The 16,299-nt window shown below is 42.8% G+C and overlaps 2 protein-coding genes across 5 annotated transcripts in view; one reads left to right on the top strand and one right to left on the bottom strand.

Annotated features, from left to right (window-relative positions):
• The window catches only part of COL4A2 (collagen type IV alpha 2 chain), a 135,121-nt gene extending 133,699 nt beyond the window's left edge, over window positions 1–1,422 (bottom strand). Inside the window, exons 1-3 of one of the 2 annotated variants that reach the window (XM_079322730.1) lie at window positions 1,286–1,422; window positions 841–944; window positions 643–703 (exon numbers count right to left, since the gene is read on the bottom strand). In XM_079322730.1, coding sequence (XP_079178856.1) covers window positions 643–703; window positions 841–884 — 105 coding nt within the window. In that variant the 5' untranslated portion in view covers window positions 885–944; window positions 1,286–1,422. Of the gene's footprint in view, window positions 1–642; window positions 704–840; window positions 945–1,197 lie in introns of both variants that reach the window. The other variant, XM_079322729.1, reaches the window with a different exon arrangement.
• The window catches only part of COL4A1 (collagen type IV alpha 1 chain), a 366,614-nt gene that overhangs the window by 250,914 nt on the left and 99,401 nt on the right, over window positions 1–16,299 (top strand). For 2 of the 3 annotated variants that reach the window (XM_079322952.1, XM_079322951.1), the window contains exon 1: window positions 1,489–1,628. The exons of the other annotated variant lie outside the window; for it this stretch is intronic. In XM_079322952.1, coding sequence (XP_079179078.1) covers window positions 1,566–1,628 — 63 coding nt within the window. In that variant the 5' untranslated portion in view covers window positions 1,489–1,565. Of the gene's footprint in view, window positions 1–1,488; window positions 1,629–16,299 lie in introns of those variants that run through there. 3 annotated transcript variants of the gene reach the window in all.

A 16,299-nucleotide genomic window follows, 5' to 3' on the forward strand; every position in this document is an offset into this window, starting at 1 on the left:
CAATCCTTCTACTAAACTCCCCAAGCTCTGTAACAGGCAAATGTTACATTCTCCTGTACATTATCTCTCACATCCTTGTGACGATGATGCAAGAGTTTTAGTAACTTTTCCTTACATCAACAACTCAGGTAGATAGCTGCAACAACTATATGGTGCATAACAGCTGTTTTTGGATTTAACTATTTAATTTAAACAATTTGTTCATAAACTCTGACTTGTAGAAATAAGCTTCACAGTCGTCAGAAGAGATCTGTATGTAGCTGAAGACATTTCACCTGCAGGCTAACTTTACCTAAGTACTCATTGGTATCTACAGCAATGGATTTTTGATGTGTTTCTTACAAAAATCAATAAGTTGTTTGGTTTCTTTCACTATTGCTTTAACGAATTACTCAATTTGAGCAAATTTAACAGTGGAATACTTCAAACAACCTGACACTCTGTGCTTCTCTGCTGAACATCATTTTGTTGCAGGCAGAAATTTGTAAGGCTTACAGAGATGATTTGTTAGCTGTTTCTTTTAATAGAAAGATAGATAAGCCATCTGGCAAGGAAAACACAGTTTCTCACTTATGGGTACCAAAGAAACTACTTTTTCCTCCTCTTTTCTCCTTAGTAAAAGTCAGAAGATGTTTTACTTACAGCGTCTACTCTGACGGCTGACAGCACAACTTCCATCAGGATCAGCAAAAGCCCCGTATTCCTGCAAGGAAAGGCGAATAAGGACGATACTGTTTTAAGCTAGTGCAAAACAAGCACGTGATAACGCTCTGCAGTTAAAGGTGACAATACGACTTTAAAAAAGTTATTTCCAAAACCCTACCGAGCGGAATTACTTACTGACAAAGGAAAATACGTGCACCGGGAAGCTGCGAGATGTCCATTTTCGCTCCTTCCCCGGCCGGGGGCTCGGCTCAGGGCTCCCTCCCGCCGGACGGCCACCCCTGCAAGGCAGAGAAGAGCCCGCTGTACCGCCGCTCCCCCCGCCGGAGGTCGCCGGGCTCGGCGCCGCCGCTGCCGCGCAGGGAGCGGCCCCGGCGGGCGGGCCGGGCTGCGCTGGGCAGCGGGGCTGTGGCGCACAGAGCCCGTCCTGCGGCGCGGACCCGACGGGCGGTGCAGAGCCGCAGCCAGAGCCAGAACCAGCGCCGGCGCCCCCGGCCCTTCCACCGCCCGCTCCGCTCCGCCGCGCTGCCGTACCGTGCCCTCCCGGGCGGTCCCGGCCGTGCGCGGCGAGCGGGCGGCGCGCCTCCCTCTCCGCCCGCGCCCCCCGCGGCCCATCACAAACCCCGGCGGGGACGAGGAGGCGGAAGAACTGCGGCCAGCGGCGAACGGCAGCGGGCGAGGTTGCGCCCTCCCAGGGTCCCCGCCCGGAGGGGAGGAGAGGGGGGGCTGCCACCGCCCATCGTGTACGGCGAGTCGAGTCCTTCGCCCCCGAGGCAGTGCAGGCGCCGCGGCCGCCACGGAGGGAAGGGACGCGCATGTGGGGCCGGCCCCGCGGAGCCCCACTCTGAGTCGGCGGCGCCCCGCCGCCCAGGCACCGACGGCGCGGAGCGGAGCGCGGCAGCATGCGGCTCTGGCTGGGCTTCGGGCTGCTGCTGAGCGCCGAGCTCAGCGCCGTGTCCGCCGCGGTGAGTACGCGGGGGCGGCTCCTTCGGGCTGCGCACACGCGGGACCCGCTCACGGGGAGACGCGGGACGGGACGGGACGGGACGGGACGCGGAGCCGGCGGGGTCGGCGCGGGCCCTCCGCTCTGGGGCAGCCAGGTGCGCTTGGCGCGATGCGCGTTGCCCCGGGCGCTCCCCGGGCTCCGCTGCCCCGGCGCTCAGCGGCGCGGAGCGGGGCGGCCGGCACGGCGCGGGGATGGCGGCGGGTCCCGCAGCGCTCTCCCACCGCCCGGCACGGAGCGCCGCTGCCTGGGGAGGGAACAGAAAGCACGCACCCACCCGCGACTGGAAAGTAGCGAGCTGTGTTTCCACGGTAAAAAATAACAATAATTTAAAAAGTAAAAAACCCCCAATGTTTATATTAACAATAGTTTAGAGTTGGCTGCTTGGATTCAAAGTGCTGTGCACTCTGCCTTTGACCCCCGCGATGGGCAGTAGGCTGGGGACTGGGAAGGATCCTAATGTTAATGGTTAAAGTTGAATTTTGGCATCTTTCCGGATGGAACTAGATTGTGGCATAGACTAAAATCGAAAGCATGCAAGTAGTCTGAAAGTTTTGCTAAGGGAGCTAATTTTATCACTGTGATAATAGCTATTAGCTGTCCTTAAGTCTAAAGGGCTCTCTTTCCTGGCGCTCCTGAAGTATTTGGGCTGCTCCTTCTGTACGTCTAAGTAAAGGGCAGTTCACACGATGATTTGAAATAGGTTATCTTTTTGTATCTCCTTGTTTCCTCGAATTTGGCTCGGTTGATACTGTATTAGTGAAATTCACAAGTGCAGAAAACTCACCAGTAGCTGCAGACACATGGCTTTTTGCCATGCTTCCGTCTATAAATGTAAGATCTTGTATTAGCCTTTCAATTAACAGTGGAGGTGTGGGAAAGGGTTATTTTAAGCTTTTCTGCAATTTCAAATGAAATTAAGTCCTATAATGAATTTTGATACCTCTGTGTGACCAATGGGACCATATATATGTATTGAATCAACTGAAGTAAGCAATGTACTGAACTTCTGATGTCTTGTCTCTTGCTCCCAGGTTGATAACATCAGGCCTACTGTAATTGCAATAAATCACTTTGTGGTGAATCCTCTTATGCAGTTCACTTGATATTAAGCTGATAAAATGGTATTCCCTTAAAGTTATAATTATTTTTAATTAATTAGGGTATTTTGAAGTAAATTATTTACATTTGAATTCTGAATTTGGTATATGTAGAGATAAAATACCTGTCTGTGAGATACATTCCCACCTTGTGCTATAAAGTGAAGCCATTGGGTAAACCATGTCAATCAAAGACACAACACTATGTAGGGATGAGGTCCTGATAAAAGAAGATACAAGTTTACTATCAGTTGTACAATTTGAGGTCTTCTGTAGCAACTGTGATAGAGGCTCTGTCCTAGAAGCGTCCAGCATGTGCTGGATAAATTATACCATTAAAATCAAGATTTCTTAATATGTAACCTGAAGCTTTTAATTACATTATGAAGTTATTCCAATAATAAACTGTTCTTTGTGTATTAAGCTGACTGCAGATTTGCAGTTCCTCATCAGTGCCACCAGGAAACACAAGTATGCAGTGGAGGTTGAGCTCCTTGCAGTTCTGTTGCCTTAGATAACATTTCAGCCGTCCATGGGTGGCCTTTCAATCAATTCAGTTCTGCAGGCATTGTCCCCAGCTCCACACTGTTGCCTGTCACTAGCAACCACACAAAAGGTGATGGAGAGGCTGCTCTGTGGAGATTCTTGAGCTGGGCTGAAGCCTGTGCATGATTGTGGCAGTGTGGTGTGAAGCACTCAACAGCTGGGCAGCACCTATTCTGCTTTTGGACAGCTGGCAGAGCTGACCCAGTGCTCACATTGTCCTCAGATGAACGTGCTCCCACTGTTTACATTTAAAGAGTAGTTGTATTAGCAGAAGATTGTGTGCTAGGAAAGGCTGTAGCAGTACTTTTTGCAATAGGCTGAATGGAGCAACCACTTTTCTGCAGGAAAAAAATAACATGCTGGTTCCTTTTTTCCCCAAAGTAGCTTTTATTGGGTAGTCTTTTAAAAAAATTATTTATTTTAATTTTTAAATTTTTTTTTAATGTCAGTTGTGCAACCACAGTCTCCTTAATTGTACTGTGGCCTTCATCACAGAATTGGTGAGGCTGGTAGGCACCTTGGATATCTTCTAGTCCAACTCCCTGCTCAGAGCAGGGACAGCTACAGCAGGTTGCTTAATGCTTTGTGCCACTGAGTTTTGAATATGACCAAGGATGGAGCCTGCTCAACCCCCCTAGGCAACCTGTGTCAGCACTTAGTCACCCTCACAGTAAATGTTTCTTGATATGTGCATCATGGTTGTCCTAGGCTTGAGCCCACCCATGCCTGTGAGCACAAGTGTGGCAGAAGCAGCTCATGCTGTGCTGGTGGTGGTGATTCTGCAGTCTGTCAGGGCTGACAGTGTGAAAAATTGTTTTTATCTCTGACATATCTGTGATTAAATGCATACAAGGAGATTTGGAATGACTGCTCTGACAGAGGCATTTGACGTAGCAAAGCCAGTCCTGAGCCAGCTACTGTCACAGTCATATGCCTCAGTGCAGAAAGAGGGAGCTGCTCCATTGCAGCTCCTGCTGGTTTTTGTGTGGCACCATGAGGTGCCTCCAGATGTGACAATGGAAGTTCAGTCTTCTTTATCTTGATCAATTAAAATTAAAAAAAAAAAAAAAAAAAAAGAGTGCTCCCATGAGATGGTCACAGGAGAAGCTTGTTTTGATGGATCTCTGCAGGGGCTCACATTTCTGACACTCTTCATGCTGCCATTTCCTTTGGAGAAAGTCTGTTTCTTAACATTAGTACTGCTTGGTTGAGAGCAGTGCCATGGAAATGTTTCATGTTTGGGTACCTTGTCTTTGTGCTGCATGCAGTGGAGTGAGATCTTCAGCTGCACTTGAGCCCTGGCTTGAGTCACCTTCCACACAAGTGGACTGGCTGCCATGTAGACTGGTGGAATGGAGAAGTACTCCTGGCCACCACTGCTCAGCAGTGGCTTAGCATTTTCTCCCAACCAACCTCCTTTTCTGCTTTTAGTCTTGGTGCTGGGACAGAGCTGAAAGCAAGCTCTATGGAGCTAATAGGGAAAGGCATGCCAGAACAGTGATAAAAGCATGCATAAATTTTTCCACAAGGGAAATGCTGATTCCACTAGTGCTACTTGAGCTGAGAGTGTGGTGGCAACTGGAGATGCCAAACTGGTGGGAGGCCTGGAGGTTCATGTCCCTATATAAAGAGTGGTCCTGTATGTGGCCAGGCAGAGACAGCTCTGCTGTGTTGTCCTCATGCCTTCCTTGCATCACCTCTCCTGTTTTTACATTGTATGTGCATTCTGACACATGCAGTTAGAAGCCAAAAGCAAAAGGAATATAATTGCTTCCAAGTAATCTGACCAACTGTTCTATTCTCTTTTCATTAAAAATGTGATTTACTGCATAGGGCATGTAAACCAAGAGCAGATAAAAAGAATGACCTGGGCTTTTGGCATGTGGTTGAAGAGAAGTTGTATGACTGAGTCTGAATCACTGGTAGCACTTCACTTGGGTGTGCTTTCACTAATGAAAGTAGGGCAGGGCTGGGCAGCTGCCTTCTGCAGCAGTTCATGTCTAGGACTGCCATGTCTGTGATGCTGAGACACCTATTCCCTGAAGTCATCTGACACCCTGGCTCCTGAACATCCTCAAAAACTTGACAATACCAAGAGCACATTTAATAAACCCTGGCAAGTGTTAATTCAGGAGGGAGATATGGTCACTCTGGTTCCAAAAATATGGCCAGAAGGGGAGACCCAAATGATTTCTAATGACTGAAGCTCCACTCAGGCTAGAAGGCTTCAGAGAAAAACAGGAAATGGGTTTTGGTTGCCCCTGCCAGGCTATAGTGGTCTGTAGGAGTCTGAAGAAGATAAGTGCAGTGCTCCCTTTTCCTCCTGTTGGAGCAAGATGCCTTGTCAAGAAGAGGTATAAGCCCCCAGGGTGGCTGAGGGTGCACTAGAGAGGGTCATGAGAGCATGGGCAGGAGGGTGGCCTTCCAGCTTGTGGCCAGCAGTGCTTGCTGGGGAAGTGGAGGAGTGGTGGGGATGGGTTCACCTGTTCCAGCAGTGGGAGGTTATTACTCAATGTGTATACACAGAAAAATGCATGGGCACTTCAGGGGACAGGCCTGGTGACTCCTTGCTCCCACAGGAATGTCTTTATGCCTGTTGTCCTTTCTGCCAGCTTCCCCTCTCCCTCTGGCCACTTCTACAGCATCATGGCATGGGGTGCTGGAGGTGGGAGAGAGAAGGGCAGGATGTTTTGGAAACACACACCTGCCAGCAGTGTTGGTGAGCACATTCTCTGAACTGTGGAGGGTCAGCGTCCACAAGTGCCTTCATGGGCTGTTATCCCAGGCTGTACAATCCGTGCTTCTGGGTGTTTGTATCAAATGCCTGCAGGACTACTGCAGTGTTTCATTGCAACCTGTCTGCTTGGTGTTTATAATCCTGGATATAGCTTGTATAAAGCCTGAGGTTATGCTGGATGTATATTCTGTCAGTTGCCCTGATTATGTAGAGCAATGTAGCACAGCTGCTGCAGGCAGCTAAGACCATTGTTCTAAAATGTCAGAAACCTTCTTTAGGGACATGCTTAGGAATATTGTTCTTTTTATAGAACTAGACTAAACAAAGGAAGATTCAACAACCTCTACACAAGAATAAATTGACTTACTTCATCAGTGTTTGAAAGTTACATAGTACACCCTTCCCAGAATTTCCGCTGACTTTCCCATCATAAACACTTAACACCTTAACACTTTACAAGATTTGATCAAAGAGAACAATTTGGGCATGGTCTATGACCTGAATGGAAGAGCAACCTGTGGGTTTAGTGAGCAGCTGAAGGTGTGAAGTACTGCTGCAATGTAATGATGTGTGTGGGAAGATAAATTTTTGATTTCTTTGCATTGTGACTGGCTGGAATTATTCTTGGTGATTTAATACATCAGGAAAGTATGTGGCATTAACTCTTCAAGAGTTTTTATATAGGAGTGTCTTGGACAATGTGTCAGTAAAATATAGGACAAGTAAAAACATTATCAACATACAATTACTGCCATTATGCTTTTGTAATCTGTGGTGAATTACAGTAAAGAAACAGGTGAATTTATTCTTCATAAAGAGTATGACTAGTGCAAAAAAATGAGTCCATTTTTACCCTCTGGCATGTGCAAACAGTTATAGGATGAAAAAACTGACTGTTTAATCTTCCTTTATCTCTGACATATCCTCTTACAGAAGGAGGAGCTTGAATAAACTTTCTAAATTGAGAAAAAAAAAGTACAGTGTATATTTTCAGAAGCACTTCAGCTTCCAGTCCCTTGTACTTCTACTATACTCTGTTAAGCTCAGGGCTCACTTTTTACCACTTTGATATCTCAAAATATCTCACATATGTATTTTTTAGGAAACCTCTTAATATTGTGCACTTTCATTATATTTCCAACATGGGCAAAAAAATGTAAGCCTTAATGTTATATTAGCTTTTCTTAGCTTAGGTGTTTGTGTGGTGGTGATAGGAACCTTCCCCTTTCACTCTGATTTGCCAAGTTATCAAGCATCTGAAAACCTGCACTTAGGGGTTCCAATGAGAATTGTAGCCCTGCTTTTATACCTGTGCTGGGGTATTTTGGTGACATCAGTGCAGTTCTGTGCAGTGTGCTGAGGCCTGGGTGCAGACAGCAGGTGCTGTGGGACCCAGCAGCTTGGGAATCTGCCTGGGTGGAGATGAGTCAGCCTCACAGCCGGCAAAAAAGTTCCCTTTTTTTGGCTTGGCTTGCCTTACAGCCTCATAATAAAAAGGCCATGTCCAAAAATGAAATGAGGGAAGCCAAAGAAGAGATGGAAAAGGATAGGTTTCCTTTTTCTAGATTTTTTTTTAATGCTACCTTCATATCTAAAGAATACTGTTCTCACACATGGTCTGAAATAAATTGCATAGAATTTTCCATTAATGTGCCAATTTAATTTATAAAATGTGTAATTGTGTGTTTAGCAGAGTTATTCAGCTACTTTCAAGGAATTTCTTGTAAGCTAAAGGGTTTCTTTGTGTGGATTGAAGAGAATCACTAACCATACTCGTTACCCTCCTTTCCTATGCTTTTTTCTCTCCGTGTGCATCCGCTGCCTTCACCTTTGCTGCTGCTGGCAGACAGCCCCTTTCTCTGAGGAAGGGTGTGCTGCTTCAACAGAACAATGTGAAGGACAAAATTCAAAGTACTGTCAAATGTGTGGAGTAAACAAATTGCAAAGTAATGATTAAGTTTCTTTCATCTTTTTGTGGCTTTCATCTGCTTGTAGCAGTGACAGAGAGACCACATTTTGACTTGCAGGTTTTTAAGGTGGCTGAGAGGAACCCAGCAGAAGAAATTATGAGTTATAAAGTAAATCCAATAGTTAGTTTAATACACTGAGATTGGTAGGGAAAGCTAGAATATTTTAGTTAAAAATCAAGTGAGTTTGGTCATTTGCATTCAGAAGAGATGTAGTTTCTTTATAGAAGACTGAAGCATGGTACAAACTATCCATTATCTTATCTGTAAATAACATATACCTTATTCAAGAACATTTCAAATGCTACATCTGGGAAACAGAAAGTTGTTGGTAAAGTCTGTCACCCCCATGGAGATCTCTGCCCAGCTGGTAAAGTGGGAGCAGAAGGGATGTGCTGAGTAGCTCCAGTTTTGTGCTTCATCTCTGAACTGAGATAAGATGAAAGACACAAATCAGGTTTAGATGTTGGACTTTTCTTGAAAGGTGCCAGAAGTCTGGTGGTGTTCCCTAACACTACTAGAAAAAAATTATTTGAGGCAAGTAACCTTCATCTCCTCCACCCCATTTAAACACCAGTGTCCAGCCTGCTCTCTGCCCATGTGTGTCTCAGCTGTTGTGGGATTTATCATCTCTCTGACTACATGGGAGGTCTGAGGTTTCAACCTTTCTTCTAGTCAAGGTGCCCTCTCAATATGTCTTCTCTGCATGTGGATGTTGTCTTAACACTGGGGAGAGAATGTGGTAGAACATTTTAAAATGGTTTAGTGGGAAAAAGAGTTCTGATTCATCACAGTCAATGATCAATGCCATTTGTACATGAGGATTCTTCCTATAGAGAATTCACATTGGAAATTGATAATGAAATATACAATCTTTGATGCAAATTATCACTAACTTAGTGGAAAATTAATTGTTTTGTTAGCTGGTTCTCTTTTAGTAGATAATTTATGGGGTTCTTAGTTTAGTATACAGAAATCAGAATGAGAAAGGCTCTTTTATTTTTTTTCTCTTTGCCATGATAAATGTTTCAGTTGTAGCTAAGGGATAGAACAAAGTAGCCCATTTTCACTGGATAGCTATGTGCTGACTAGATATTGTGAGTCTTTTGGACTTATTAGTCCAGTTATTTATCTAGTGCAAGAAAACTTGTTTTCTAGTCTACTGAAGACTTCTGTTGAAATGTTTATTAATATAAAAACATTGAAACAAATCCTAAGATTGTAATGAAACCCAAATAAGGTGGAAAAATTACACTGGTATGGACTGATGAGGCTGCAAAGAATTAGAACAAAAGTTTAAAGAGAAATTAGTTCATTAAGAGTTTGTATTCATAGTGCACACATTAAGGGAAAAAAATCGGCTACATGAGGGTAGATTCAAGCATTCCAGGAATTTTCATATTGTACTTGAAGCTTGTCCCTTTTATGGCAATGGTAAGTCAGTTATCTGCTTGCAGAATAAAAAAAGGATGAGTTCTGGCTGCTCTAAAGCCAAGATACATGTGCAAGCAGTAATTGTGGCCAAAATTCAGAAGACTTTTTTAGCTGCAAATACACATGTTTGTTAGAATAGGCAAGGTAGGCTAAAGTTATGTAGATGCTTGTAATGTAACAGCTTTACTTGGGAAAACTATGAGTAAATTTTTATTGAAACTTGTATTTTTAGCTGAAGTGTATTGACTGGGGCTGTATCTTTGTTAGGAACAGCTACATTTTTTGGAATTGATATGGACCCTTTTAGAGAAAAGCAGGGAATAGCAAGAGGCATAAATGAAAGTGAGAAGAAAGTAGAAAGCTTAACATTATCCTAGGAAGTCTATGTTTTCATCATGCTTAGTTTTGTTGGGTTTGGTTTTTTTTTTTTTTTGTTTCTTTAATGGTACAGTGATCCTGAGGAGTCAAGGCTGAATGATGTATCTACAGGGGCCAAAGTAGAAAGCAGGGCCAGGAAAAAGGGAAAGAACTAAGTGCTAGAGCCCTGCACTTAGTTTTGCCTAGCTGGACAACAGCAGTGGGAGCTGGCTCTTGGTCCTGGCCACTGCCCCCAGTTGTGGGGACCCTCCAGCTGGCAGTTCCAGCCTGGAAGGGGCTGTTCTGTGATTGCTGCTGGTAAATATCAGCTGCGAGAAGACTTAGACATGGATTCTGGTGCTATTAATTCTTATGCAATGTAATCCTACTGTCTGTGACTTTCTATTGCTATTTTAAAACTTACTTCCCAGTATGGACCTTGGTGATCCAGCAAATGTTGTACCAGTGCCTAAAGTCACTGGGTTAAATAATGTCTCGGCTCACGCCCCTGAGGATGCCAAAATAACAGCTCAAATCATGCAGAAAAGTAGATCCATCTTTCTGGGAACATGCCTTTGAAAATGTGCTGTGATTCACACTGGTCAGACAAACAGTGGATGCTGATTTCTGATGCATTTTCCAGGAATTATGTGCTTGGTTGGGACAGAGCTTGTGATTTCAAATGGACTGGATGTGTCATAAGCGTGGAAAGCTTTGAATGACAGCCCCTGAGATGAGCAGACAGGCAGCTGCTAACCTTGTAGTGATTGTAGTTCACTGCCCTCTGTCTTGCCAGGTGCAGACTCATTTCCTCTAATAATTTGCTAATTATTAGAGTTGCTAATAATTTCAGCTTCCACTTAATTGATTTTTACAGTAGTCAAAGATGCTATGAATGTGGAAAGAATTTTTTCTGGAGTATTAAGGAGACCAAAGATGATGGTGACAGGACAAAGTCAAAAAACTGGATAGGTCAAAAATTAGAAAGATAATTTTGTGAGAATGCTTCTGTGTGCTGTCATTATAAGAATCACATTTTCCTTGTAGCCTTCAAATAAAATCTTTAAAGGAGCAAGCCTAGCAAGTGATTGCCTTATACCTATTTGTGTTCCCACAGCCTTTGCAAAGGTAATACACACACTAAAATATACACCTACTGAAAGGTGTTTGTTCTAAATGCCTTCCTTGCATTCAAAAAAAACTTTCTCATCAATACCACAGGAGCTGCTGGTGCTAGAATTGATTTGTCAGTGTGAAAGCCAGAGGAAAAGGGCTGGTCCTCTAGATACACTGCTTTGGATGCTGCCAGGCCTGCAGAAAATGCAACTGTGCAAAACACAAGTAGGATATTATCAAGATTAACTGTCCCTGTCTTAGGGCCTGAGATGGCATTTACATGGTCCCTGTGTAATGAGCACATTATGGTTTTGGTCCAGAGTTTGCAAATTAACAATTCTTTGCACAGCTTTAGTTACTCACACAATATAAGGCACATCTGTGCATTGACAGAGATGCATATCTAGACTCTATTTCAGCAGAAGACTTTTTGTATTTGTTCAATGCCAATACATCAGTATCCTTAATTTAATAGTGCCCTGTTGGTTATAATTAAATATAACCAATTTAACTTGCAAAATAGAACAGCATGCAGAATTTAATGCAATGCCAAAACAGTCTGTGTAGTGAGTGTCTTCTGTTGAGCTCAGCTTTATTTTTTTTGGACTGTTATCCTGTACCACATGGTTCACAAGCAATTCTTTGTTTTTTGTAAATCCCCATTCAACATCATGGATTAAAGTCTGAACATTTCATGGCCAAAATGTGAAAAATTCTGTGTTTCCCTCCTTGTGCCCTCTGTGTGCCATGGTTGGAAGGGTAATGGGCAATTACATGGGATGGGTTTGCACATGGCACAAGTGTGTGTCTGTATTGTCCAAGGGAAATTGTGAAATTGATTGATGTGGAAGGCTGCATATGTGATTATGTCATATTGGATATTGTTTTGGTTAATATCCCTGCTTTTCTGATAAATGTGGTTCAGCTGTCTAGAAAAATATTTCATAGTTCTGGATCCAGAGATCTATAAATCATATTGAATTAGTCTTGAAAACAGAATGAGATTTTTTGCAAAGTTTCACATGTTATTGTGTGAGGCACTGCTGAAAATAATTGAATGTTGTGATGTGCTTAAAACATGAGCCTCTTATATCAGTTTTTTTGTACCTGAGGACAACTGACAAATTTCTATTACATTAGGCAAAATGTAAAGCTTTTTTTCAAAACCACTCATTAAAACAGAATTTGTAAGTTTGTGTGTAATCTGTTTCTTGTGACTATTGTTTGCTGTGTTTGAAGGTATAAAGTGCAGAATTCCTGTGCTTAGATTTATAGTATTAGATGGAAGCTGCATTTTTAAAATCTGAGTCACACCATGCCAAAGGCAAAATTATGGTGTACCTTCATAATAAACCTATCTCATAGTTGTCACTCATGATTGATAGTGATTTGTGTGTTTCCCTAAGTACCAATTGTTATTATCCTGATAGCCCTATATCAAGTGATATAATTGATAGGAATTAGTCATTTGACTAAAGTTTGGTGCTGATGCTTCAGTATCTGACTGGATGCAGGAACTATTTAGTGAAGCATCAAGTGTAAGACTGGGTCTGTTTTTGGAGAAGCCACCAGCTTCTTTAGACTGGGGTTATTTGCCTGCCTTTGTTTGGGAAGGTGGAGAAGGGGTGGGACTGTAAAGGAGTCTTTGCATGTTATGATGAAGTGCTGAGACAGCAGCTGGGTGAATAATTGTGAACTAGTGTCTGGGTGAGCCAACAGCTACCCTGTGCCTTCCTGTGTGTGCTGTGCTCCCTGGGGGACAGATGGTGTTTCAGCTGCTCCCTAACCTGCTTTACTGTGGTGTAAGGAAGTGATATGCCATCTTTCATTTCCTGGCTGGTGTCTCCTACACATTAAGCCTTGCAGGTGAATGAATGTGATTTGTGTTTTACCTGCTGTCAGCACCTGCATTTGAAGCCTCTGCTGATGCTTGGACTGGGCAGCAGCAAGGATGTGCTCCTGCAGGAGCAGAACCCACTGCCCATCATCCCATGGGAGGGGCAGGGGATACACAGCTGGTGAGCTCTACATCCTAAGTCAGACCCTTCATCTCTTCCTGTGAGCTCAGGGATGTCCAGTCAGGGTCCATCACTGCCTGTCCTGCTGGGACTGGAGAGGTTTGCTCTCCAGGAGAGCTTGAACTGCTCCATCCCTTCCTGAAGTTGTCTTTTGAAGCTCTGCAGCTGACTGCAGTAGGGAGCCAGAGCAGTGCCAGTTGCATCTTCTTCAAAGCCTACAAGCCATGAGAAAAGGGAGGGAATAAACTGTAAAAAAGCCGGAAAATGTTTGTAAGATCTATGTGTCTTTTCTAACTCTTAAGGTTTTTCAACAATTTATTTATGGCATGAGAAATTACTTTTGTCACTGAAGAATTATTACATGCTGAGAAGTAGTTTAGTGGTCTTGATCAGCAGAATAAAAATGAGTTTCACCAGCTTGGTTGTCTGAGGATGATTTTATTTTGACAGACCTACAGATGGAAAACAGAGGCTAGTAAGATGTTCTGTGCCTCTTTTCCTCTTTTATAACCAGCTTTGCTCTGTTCCCCAAACTGAAAATCCAAAATGTCATGTCTATAATTATTTTTTCATGCTTGTTCCATTGTTGGGGCTTAGTGATGATGAGCCTATCATAATTTCCTAAAAACTCAGTCAATTAAAATATAGGGCATGAAAATATATGCTTTTGTCTAATGTAGAGAAACCATTAAAAGCTTCTGGATGTGTTGATGGGTGAGAAACTACTGAGGTGGTGATCAAGGTAAATTACCAAGGGAAAAGTGTCTCCTCAGGCTCTCAGATGAGTCATCAAAGAGTTTTGGTATTTTAAAATAATAAAGACATTAACAAAGAGACATCCTCTAGAATGTTATCAGTAGAGTACAAGACAACCTTTTTTGTATAGTTTGGCTTAATTTTTCCTACTGTTAAGTGAACACTTCAAGCTACCTTTAAAGGTGGAGGATGTATTTCTTGGTATCCTGTTTTTCTCCTTGTGGTAGATCTTAACATTGCCAAGGAGATGGATTACTTAGTAGTCTTTTAGTCCAGAGGTGATTGCAGGAGAGAAACGAAGAATGTAAGGTTGACTTAAACCCAAAAGTTTTGCAGCTCTGCTCAGCAGGTTTATTATTTCTGTTTTTTAAGGATAACTGGCAGTTGGTACAGATCACAGCATTTAGAATCTGTGTGAAATGCAGGAATACATATGAGCTTTCTTTTGGGGACAGAAAAAAAGCAAAAAAACCAAAAAACCAAAACCAAACAATTCCAAAAGGAGTGAAAGGTGGCGCTTTTTTTTTTTTTGTGTTTTGTTTTGTTTTTTCTTTTTTTTTTTTTTTTCAGGCCTTATAAAGAAATACTGGAAAGAAAATGGACAGAAATGCAAAAGAACTACATATTATTATTTTTTGTCTTAGAATAGGCAGAAAAGTAATTGCTAGGGTAATGAAAATGCATTACCACTGCACTTATATTTATCAGAATTTTTTCTGAAATTATAAATAGTTTGAATAAACAACTTCATTTTGGAACCTGCAGTATCAGCCAAACACAATTCCTGTACACTGCAATCTGTACTATTCTCAGTCCTGTGCAAAATAGGCTGTTGTGTATTGGCATATCTGTGTCTTGACTAAGATTTTTTTACCAGAAGCATCTCCTTTATTTTTATTATAGTAAAGTACCTATGCACATACTTGTTTCTACAATCTTCATTTTTTCTCTGTTATAGACATATGCCATTGGTGCCTGCTCATGGAAGTATGTGCTAGCAGAACCCCCTCAGTATTACATGTAATATTCAAAAGTATTTTATCATTCATTTAATGCAAACATATCTATCATGGCTCACTCATTTTAGGTCTGAGAGATGCTTTATGCATAATGGTGATAAAACCTCATTTTGATAAGCAGTTGCCTGAAAAGTGTGATACCCTCCTGCCCACTCTCCCAACACATTTAAAACCTGTGGAGAGTTCTCACATCGAAATGACAACCATGGATTTTGATAGATAATCAAAGAAGAATAAGAGTTCCAACTCTTATTCAAGGATGTCTTTTCCCTTGCCAATAATTGTCATAGCCTGTATTCTGATCCAGTGGTAAAAATAAAATGGTGGTGGCTTTTTCTGTTCTTTCAGGTTAAATGATGAACTTTCTCACTGTGCAATCTAAGGTTTTCCATTTCACTTTTTTCACTGACATGTTCATCAGAGCTCTTTAGATATGAAGATATGGACATTGCATCCTGTCCAGAGGTGGAGTGTGTTTCAGAAGTGGGTCTCCAGTGTTGCTCTGGACCTACACCATGTGCCACAAACCCTTGAGGGCTGTCATTTTCCACCTGAAGGTTCCAGTGCAGTGTTGTATCTCCAGTGGTTCCCCTCCTGCTGCACACCCACCTGCTCTCTCTGCTACAGGCAGAATGGCAAACAGGTTCAGGTCCTGCAGCCTGAAGGGATGAATCTGGCATATTTGTAAGCAGCTTGGTCTAGTACCAGCTTGTACCATCCTTTCCCTTTCCCCTCTTTCCTTTGGTGCATGGAAGGAGTTCTCTCAGTGTGGATCTCTGCTCCATAACTCTGTTCCCTGCTTATCTCATTCCTGTCCAGCTTGGAGCTGAGGGAATTGTTGCAGGCAGTGTTATCCAGTGCAGCTGCAGATGAGTGTGGCTGAGCTCACGTGTGGGAGCAGAAATCCAGTCCCTGTTTTTCCACAGCCTGCTTTGGCAGCCTTAAGGCAGTATTTTTAGCTTCCCTGTGTCTCCCTATCCTAAAAGTGAAGTAAGGAAGGAGAGCAAAACCTCTAGATATTCAAAGTAAGAGATAAGTGTGTGATATTCTGTGATACAAAGCTTGAAAGCGTGTAATAAAAATGAATTTGGTGGAGATTGAAGATTTATTTTGCAATATCATCAGCTTCAGGAATAAAAGGTGTTCACACACTCAGAAGTTGGCAGCACACTGGCCCTTATGACCTAACATGTAACTCTGGGTTGCCAAGTTTTTTCCTGTATTGGCTCTTGCTGCTCTCATTCTAGGTGTTTCTGCAGTAACCACAGAGACAAAACCTTTAAATACAGAGGCTAAATATCAGAATGGGGAAAAAGACAAATGATCAAGAGGGATCTTGTGATGGGTTCAGAACAGTGTACCAGATTAATTTGGGATTTCCATCCAGTGGTTTTGGCTTTTTCTCTCTGATCGTCTTGGAGCACAAAATAATTATGGTATATTTAAAAGCTTATTTTCTAAATTGTTTCTGCTTAGGACCTCAAAATATAAAAATCTTGGTTTTTTTACCAGAATGGGCAAGTATTCACAGAATTATTTAGATGAGTAAAGGTAGAGGAGGCAAATAAAAGTAGTAAGAGAGA

Source organism: Erithacus rubecula (assembly GCF_903797595.1).
Source record: "Erithacus rubecula genome assembly, chromosome: 1".
Classification (NCBI taxonomy): Eukaryota; Metazoa; Chordata; class Aves; order Passeriformes; family Muscicapidae; genus Erithacus; species Erithacus rubecula.